Source organism: Mauremys reevesii, linkage group 18 (genome assembly GCF_016161935.1).
Source record: "Mauremys reevesii isolate NIE-2019 linkage group 18, ASM1616193v1, whole genome shotgun sequence".
Lineage (NCBI taxonomy): Eukaryota > Metazoa > Chordata > Testudines > Geoemydidae > Mauremys > Mauremys reevesii.
The window spans coordinates 18,124,034-18,132,695 of record NC_052640.1 but is presented as its reverse complement, the minus strand read 5'-3'; the positions used below and the strand labels follow the sequence as shown (position 1 = coordinate 18,132,695).

The 8,662-nt window shown below is 41.4% G+C and overlaps 1 protein-coding gene across 2 annotated transcripts in view; it reads left to right on the top strand.

The window, feature by feature from the left end:
- The first annotated feature begins 82 nt into the window (after positions 1-82).
- PI4KA (phosphatidylinositol 4-kinase alpha) overlaps positions 83-8,662 on the top strand; it is a 93,928-nt gene continuing 85,348 nt past the window's right edge. For both annotated transcript variants that reach the window (XM_039505481.1, XM_039505480.1), the window contains exons 1-3: positions 83-429; positions 5,067-5,183; positions 6,714-6,807. In XM_039505481.1, coding sequence (XP_039361415.1) covers positions 271-429; positions 5,067-5,183; positions 6,714-6,807 — 370 coding nt within the window. In that variant the 5' untranslated portion in view covers positions 83-270. The remainder of the gene's footprint in view (positions 430-5,066; positions 5,184-6,713; positions 6,808-8,662) is intronic.

Here is an 8,662-nt window from a genome sequence, read left to right as displayed (position 1 = left end):
CGGGAACCTCCAGGCTGGGGCGAGGATAATCCATTTCTAGCACTGGAGTGGGGGTGGCTGGATGGTTTGAGAGTTGGGATAATCCATTGCCCGTGAGAGGATGGGTTCCCAGTCCGGAAGTGAAGTCAACCTAGGCGCCGCCATTTGTGTTACCTGATTGGGGCCCGGAGCTCCCGCGGGGCGTGGGGGATGCTCGCGAGAGGAGCGGCGAGGGAGCCAGGGAGAGGATAACATCGTAGGGTGCGCTCCGCCCTGCGGCTGGCCCGCAATATGTCGGCTCTGGCGGTGGCGGCTGCCGCCGGGTTTGTGTGTAGGGGAAGCGGCCCCGGCTCCAGCTCTGGTTCCGGCTCCTCACGGGGCTTTTACTTCAACACGGTGCTGTCGCTGTCCCGCTCGCTGGCCGTGCAGAGACCCGCTCCCCTGGAGAAGGTAACTGGGCGGGGGTCGGGTCCTCCCTTTGCTCCTCCCACCTCTCTTGGGGTGGCAGGTGTCATGTATGTGGGGCGCCAGGGAGTGTCACGTATGTGAGTTGTACGTCATGTATGTGGGTCAGCGTGTGTCCCGTGGGGGGCGGTGCGCGCCCTGTGGTAGGTGTCATGCATGGAGGGAACAGGGTGTTATGTCTGGGGGTGCTGCGTGTGTCATACATGTTGGGAAGGTGGGGGGATGTGTGTCATGTGAGGCAGCGTGTGTGTCTCCTCTGACGAGCTGGGTGTCATGCCTGGGGATGTAGTCAGTGTGTGGTGAAGGCGGTGTATCAGGGTTTCTATGTAGATGCTGGATCTATGCATAATATTCATGTAGCTAACCTATAGGGAAACCAAGCTAAGAAGAGCTTGACAGAAATTGGTTTCAGGTTATGAACGTTGATGAATGTTCAGTAAGATTTTCAAAATATCCCAGTGGTTTTGTTTTTGAAGAGCACTTGTTGAGAGAAAGTTTTCCCCAGATACCTAAGGAACTTAGTTTTTTAAGGGGAATTAGCACAGGGGTTCTCAAACTGGGGGTTGGGACCCCTCAGGGCGTCATGAGGTTCTTACATGGTGGGTCACAGGCTGTTAGCCTCCAGTCGAAACCACGCTTTGCTTCCAGCATTTATAATGGTGTCAAATTTATAAAAAAAAAAGGGTGTCTAATGCCTGGTATTAGTATGTAGTGGAGCTAGGAATGTATAAGGCTAGGTTGATGGCAAGTGAGCTGTTGCAACAGGTTTTTTTAGCATAGTTAGACTAGGCATAGGAAGACTAGGGTGCTGAGTAGGACATGGTACCTGTGGAGCCTCAGTTTTGTCTAGGACTTTTTAGACCTATGGGTATGTCTTTATTAGGCTTCTAACCTTGAGTTAATTGGCAATCAGTTTTAAAAGGTCTAGTGAAAGCAAGCCTATGAGAGCAAAGCCTAAATATGTGACTGTTAGCCTGGAATAGGTCCTTAACGCAGGTGTTTAATGCTCACAAAGAACAGTTGGCTCGTAGGAGCTCTTTTTGTTTTGTAGTACATAACAATGATAAAATGAGAAGTTATTTGGTAGATTATTATTGCATATAAAATTGTTTGAACTAAAACATACATTAATGTGTAGTTGAGTTTTCCAAAATGAAAATTCTGCATTAATGTAAACAACAGTATCTGACTTGTCCTTAGCCAATTCTTGTACATTTTTAGAATTAATTTTGTTTGATGGACCACCAAGACGTCTATCTCTGATGTGGTAGTCAACTAAAAATAAAGTCTTCTCATTACAGATTCACCAGTGTTTTATGGGAACCTGGGTTAGGATTATTATTTGATTTTAAGGGATGCTGTCAGATTATTTATCGGTAAATAAATTTGTTGTGTTAACTACCCAAGATTATTAAAATAAAGGAAAATAACGACTTTTTTACACTATTTGAACAATTTTATGCAATACAGAAGGTTAATTGTCAGTACGCTATGAATAATGTAGTTAGGCGATAGGATGTGTTCATAGGATCATCGGCAGTACTGTGATGGTTAAGGTTCCCAGAATTAGATCAGTTTGTGGAGGATAGGTCCATTAATGGCTATTAGACAAGATGGTCAGGGATGCAATCTCATGCTTTGAGTTTCCTTAAACCTCTGACTTCCAGAAACTAGGACTGGATGACAAGGGATGGATCACTGGAGAATTGCCAAGTTCTGTTCATTCCCTCAGAAGAATTTGTCATTGGCCACTGTTGGAAGACAGGAGACTGGGGTAGATGGACCATTAATTAGCCTGACCCAGTATAGCCGTTCTTATTTTGTTACAATGAACAACAAGTCCCAGGTGGCAGTCATGAGACACAATGCCTAACTTCTTTTTAAAAAACTATTTAAAATGCAGGCACTTTGTTAATAACAATTTACATTTATGCCTACTTTCTGTACAACCATCCACTTCTGACATGCGCATTCGGAAACTATGGCCCTATCAGTGATTATGAAGTTTTAAGATAAATCGGAGCCCCAGCATACAATATAGTTCTGTGCAGAAGACCAAACATACGGAGACTACCAGGCACAGAGTTTACTAATATGAATGCTTATTTTTCATTTAAGTAAACTACTCAGAATATTAAGCAGTATCCTTGGTATTAACTGTTGGCAGGAACAGGCTATTAGACTGCAAGCCCAGTGGAGTAAATTCCAAGCCTCCCCAGTTTTCTTTACACTGATGGTGCTTACAGGACAATGTCACCTTCAGTTTTGACCCAAAATAAATTTCATAAAAATAAATATTTTCCCAAAGTGCTTGAGAACAGAACTATAACAACTAAAGAACCTTAAAGTGAAATTCAGTGTGTGGGGGTGGGAGAGTGAAACTGATTTATTTTCTGTTGTCCTTAAATTGTGGGAAATGCAAAAAGTAAACAGCATAAAAATAAACTGGATTTTTTTTATTTCACATAATAACCTATGGTGTTCTTTTAATAACATCAGTCAAAACAATGTCATTTGTGTGGTATGGTAAAATATTTTAACAGTAAGCAATGCTCAACCTTAACCATCACACCTGAATGGTGTGGAGAAAGCTTTTTTGGTGGCCACTGCACATTGAGCAGATTTAACCAGAGAACTATTGACGATGACGCCAAGATATTTCTGGATTGATAACGGCAAATTTAGACCCCATCATTTTATATGTATAGTTGGGATTGTGTTTTCCAGTGTGCATTACTTTGCACTTATCAACACTGAATTTCATTTGCTATTTTGTCACCCAGTCAACCAGTTTTGTGAGATCCCTTTGTAAGTCTTACCTAAATCCAAAGTGGACTGCGATCTTGAGTAATTTTATATCATCTGTAAATTTGCCACCTCACTGTTCACTTTTTTTAAAGATTTTTTTTATCAATATGTCGAACACCACAAGATCCTGGGGGGACACTGCTTTTATGCTTCTGTATTATAAATTAATGCATATTGTTTGGGAACCTTTTTAATAACTGTTCAGTGTTAGAGAAGTTTGGATGAGAGAACCATGAGATATAGTGATTTGAAAATCTGAATTGCAAATGAAATGACACTTATCCAGTAAGACATATTGAGTACTCTTATATAATAGTTCATAATAAAAATAACTGTTTTTTTCTGTCTGGTCTTACAGTAGAAAATACCCCTTTTTGGATATTAAAATACTTGGTCACCATTTTTTCAACTTGACTGCTTAAAATTAGGCACTTAAGTAAGAAGTGACCTGACAGACAAAGGTACTGAGCATCCCTTTTCGATAGCATCTGTTGACATCAGTAGGATCTGTGAGTGCTCAGCACCTTTGAAAGTCAGGCCATTTTGATGACTTGCCTTTATATGTTTCTCCTTTTAGATAATGTCCACTTTCGATATGTAAAGCAGACATCTGTGAGATTTGATATATTCTGTGCTTGTGTAGTCAGTAGATATGAAAGCAGATACTACAGTAGTAGGCAAGGTAATGATAGAATAATACTTAGCTCTGGCAGCTTGTTCTGTTACGTGGTTACAAGGGTTTGAACAATCAGTCCCACCCAGCTAGGCAATACTGCTTGCTTTAGCAATACTGTGTATGAAGAAAGCATCGCTGTAGCAATGACAACATCTGCTTCCACCCATGGTTAAGAAAAGGTTTCTGTATTCAAGGGAGATGAGCAAATATAATGATATATAGCCCTATTGTGCGTTTCTTGTACATCCAGAAACCCAGTGAATTCAGCGGAAGGGAGTTTTCAGTGCACAAGGAATGCAAGATTGGGCCCTGTCATATACTATATGATGTTTATGCAAAGTTTCAAGATTTCCAGAAAGACTTCTTGGAGACCTAAAGACTGTGCACTTGTAGAAGAAAATTGTTAATTTACCCTAACTATAAAAGTGAACAGTTGGTATTCATTCTTTCCTTTCTTACTAAACATCATTCTTCATTTCCACTGGAACATGGTTATTTTCATTAAAAGACTGAATAATAAAGGACATTTGGTGTGGAATTGACTCTTTGAATTGACTTAATGCAGTAAACTCAGTGTTCTGCCCTGAAAAACATTAGTGATGGCACTGGGGGTTACCCAGAGGAAATTGTGGAAGCCCCATTGCCTGGTATGTTTAAAAAACGAGATAATGTACCGGTACTGTATGGAAGAACCCTGCTTTGGCAGGGGAATGGCACAATGACCTCCTCTGATTTCTAAGAATGAAAACCCAGGGCTTTTAATTCGGTTTTCTTAGGCTATATCTACATTACAAACGAGGGGTGTCATTCCTGTGCTTGTGTGCACATACTCAAAGTAGTTCAATGAGAGCTAGCAGAAATATAAATAGGAGTGTAGCTTTGGTAGCATGGGCAGTGGCAGTGGAGGCAGTTTCAGGTGGGTTTGTACTTTGCACAGCTCAGCCATGCCTCTGCTGTTGCTGCCCATACTACCGTGGCTCCGCTTTGAACTAGTGCGAGTCTGTGTATGTGAGCTAGTTCATAGTGTAAACACAGCCATAGGATCTCTTGTGGGTAGTGGCAGTTTTAATGTGTGCGTTATGTGTTCCTCAATGTGGTATTCTAACGTTCCTTTTTTTTCTCTCTCCTCTTTCTGCAGGTACAGAAGCTGCTATGTATGTGCCCAGTGGATTTTCATGGGATTTTCCAGCTAGATGAGCGCCGCAGAGATGCTGTGATTGCTTTGGGAATTTTTCTCATTGAGTCTGACCTTCAGGTACAACTTTCTCCCTCATTTTAACTTTCTTTAGCTGAAATACTTTTGAATAAATCTCTAAATAGGATTGGTTGGTGAATGAAATGTAGGTATGGCAGTTACTTGCTTGAAATAAGACATGGCAAAGTATGGAAGTGAACATAGTCTCTATCTAGACTCGATATTTAGAAGGGTTCGCACAAATGTAACGTGCAATTGCTTGCTTAAATTTTCACACACGTTATGTTTGAACATATATCTATGGGCCTGATTTTCAGGTGTAATTTCCTTTTTATGCATGAGAGGGATTAGGATGAAAACATATATATAACACTGTTTATGTTGTTCACTAACATTCATCTTAAATGTCTGGCCTCTCTGAGACAGGCAGCCATGATGTTTCTGTGAGCTGATGCGAAGGCTTCGGTCTGCCCTAAAGGTGGTGTCATCTCTAGAAGGAAGGAGATGTGATGCCTTAAGTGCCTGATCCAAAATCCATTGAACTCAATGTGAATCTTTTCATTGACTTCAGTGGGTTTTGGATCGGGCCATAAGCCACTTCTGTTTTAGCCTCCCCCTTGGTTGATCTAGATCAGGGGTTGGCAACCTTTCAGAAGTGGTGTTCCGAGTCTTCATTTAGTCATTCTAATTTAAGGTTTCGCATGCCAGTAATACATTTTAACGTTTTTAGGTGGTCTCTTTCTATAAGTCTATAATATATAACTAAATTTTTGTTGTATGTAAAGTACATAATTTTAAGAAACTTCATTTAAAATTAAATTAAATTGCAGAGCCCCCTGGACCGGTGACCAGGACCCAGGCAGTGTGAGTGCCACTGAAAATCAACTCACGTGCCGCCTTCGGCACGCGTGCCATAGGTTGCCTACCCCTGATCTAGATGAATGTGATATTATTAACAGCTTTGCTGGTTTTTTTGTTTTTTAATTTTGTGATGTGAACTCATTACTAAGAACTGGGCAAACCACATCACTTGTAATGGAACTTGGCATTTATATGATGCTTTATGTATTCAAAGCATTGAACAAGTGTTAATCCACCCCTGTGAGGGAAGTTAGTACTGTCCCCCATTTATACATTAGGAAACTGAGCACCTGTACTGAGAGGTTAAGTGATTTGTTCAAGGCTATGGAATGCAACAGCGGCAGGGCTGGCATTAGAATTTGGGAGTTTTCACTGTTTTAGCAATCTAGCAAAATGATTTTCTGCTGCTTGTTAGACTCAAATCAACATACTAGAGACAAAAGATCAAGACATATAATCAGCCCCAAATTGCATGATAGACCAACAGTGTCCTGTCTCATTTAGCAATTGGTAGGGTGGAACAATTTTTCTATAGCATGGGACTAGTTACATGCTTTACCTTATCTGTATTAAGTTTGTTATGCGATATTTAGGCAGCCTGTAAGTAATCATTAGATGACATGAGTTCTCTATATATAGTCACTTTACCCTTCCTCTGCATGACTAATGTGTATTGAAACTGTTACTCAATTTTTATCCTCCATTTCAAACAAATGTTTTCTCTTTCAGCACAAAGATAGCGTGGTTCCTTATCTTCTCCGGCTTCTGAGAGGTCTTCCCAAAGTACAATGGATAGAAGAAAGCACTGCACGAAAAGGCAGAGGTGGTTTTAAGTTTTACTCTTCAGAGTATGTGCTTGGGAAATTGTACTCAGTCCAGAACTTAGTTTGAAGGGAAGTGATCAGCTCCCTAGTGCTTTTAGCTGTTAACATAACTGCCTGTATTGGAAAGATACAGCAGTAAAATTGATTCTTCTTGAGAGGCCAGAAAGGAAGTTGAATGGCTCACACCTTTCCTGATGTCAGCTTAGCTGCTTTCCGGATAATTTGATACCAGTCAGTCACATCTTCAGGGCTAAGTTGTTAGGAGACAGTATAATGACTAGAGCGGAGAGTGATGGTCAAGATTATTGGGTGCTATTCCCAGCTTTGCCACTGGTTTGTTGTTCAAACTTGGGTAAAAGACTTAACTTCTTGGAGTCTTAATTTACCTATCTTTAAAATGGTAGAGAGACTACTTCTCTACCATGTAGGGGTATGTAAGGTTTAGTTTGCTAATGTTTGTAAAAGTATTTTAAAATCCCAAAAAGCTCCTAATTAGAGTGCATGCTGTTCATTTGTTTGTATTAAATTATGCTTGACATATTTAGGATTTTCCCTTTTCACAGCAAGGCTATAGAAACTGGAAACTCCTATTTTTTCCCTTCTTCTGGAAAGACTTAGCCCACCTGTCTGATATGTTTTTCTTCCGGGCATTTCTCTCTCCTCTCAAATCTCACTTTCCTACCAGGGAACAACTCTGAACTTCATAGTTTGCAACTTTCTGACATCAGCTGGTTTTTGTACTTTCCTCTCCTACTGAGAATGTCCAGCCTTCTCTGTTTAAATCCTCTTAGAATGAGTTACTCAGGTTCTTTTCAGATTCGACTTAGTTTCAGTTTGTCCTTAGTTTGTTATAATCTTTGCCACCTGAAAGTCACATTTACTCAAACACTGTTAGCTTTTTTTTGTTCAAGAGATTCAAATGATCATAGAATATCAGGGTTGGAAGGGACCTTAGGAGGTCATCTAGTCCAACCTCCTGCTCAAAGCAGGACCAATCCCCAACTAAATCATCCCAGCCAGGGGTTTGTCAATCTGGACCTTAAAAGCCTCTAAGGAAGGAGATTCCACCACCTCCCTATGTAACCCATTCCAGTGCTTCACCACCCTCCTAGTGAAAAAGTTTTCCCTAATATCTAATCTAAACCTCCCCCACTGCAACTTGAGACCATTACTTCTTATTCTGTCATCTAGTACCACTGAGAACAGTCTAGATCCATCCTCTTTGGAACCCCCTTTCGGGTAGTTGAAAGCTGCTATCAACCTCCCCACCCCCATTCTTCTCTTCTGCAGACTAAATAATCCCAGTTCCCTCAGCCTCTCCTCGTGAGTCATGTGCTCCAGCCCCCAATCATTTTTGTTGCCCTCCGCTAGACTCTTTCCAATTTTTCCACATCCTTCTTGTAGTGTGGGGCCCAAAACTGGACACAGTACTCCAGATGAGGCCTCACCAATGCCAAATAGAGGGGAATGATCATGTCACTCGAACTGCTGGCAATGCTCCTACTTGTACAGCCCAAAATCCTGTTATCCTTCTTGGCAACAAGGGCATGTTGTCGACTCATTCAGCGTCTCGTCCACTGTAACCCCTTGGTCCTTTTCTGCAGAACTGCTGCCTAGCCACTTGGTCCCTAGTCTGTAGCAGTGCATGGGATTCTTTCGTCCTAAGTGCAGGACTCTGCACTTGTCCTTGTTGAACCTCATCTGATTTCTTTTGGCCCAGTCCTCTAATTTGTCTAGGTCCCTCTGTATCCTATCCCTACCCTCCAGTGTATCTACCACTCCTCCAAGTTTAGTGTCATCTGCAAACTTGCTGAGGGTACAATCCATGCCATCTTGCAGATCATTAATGAAGAT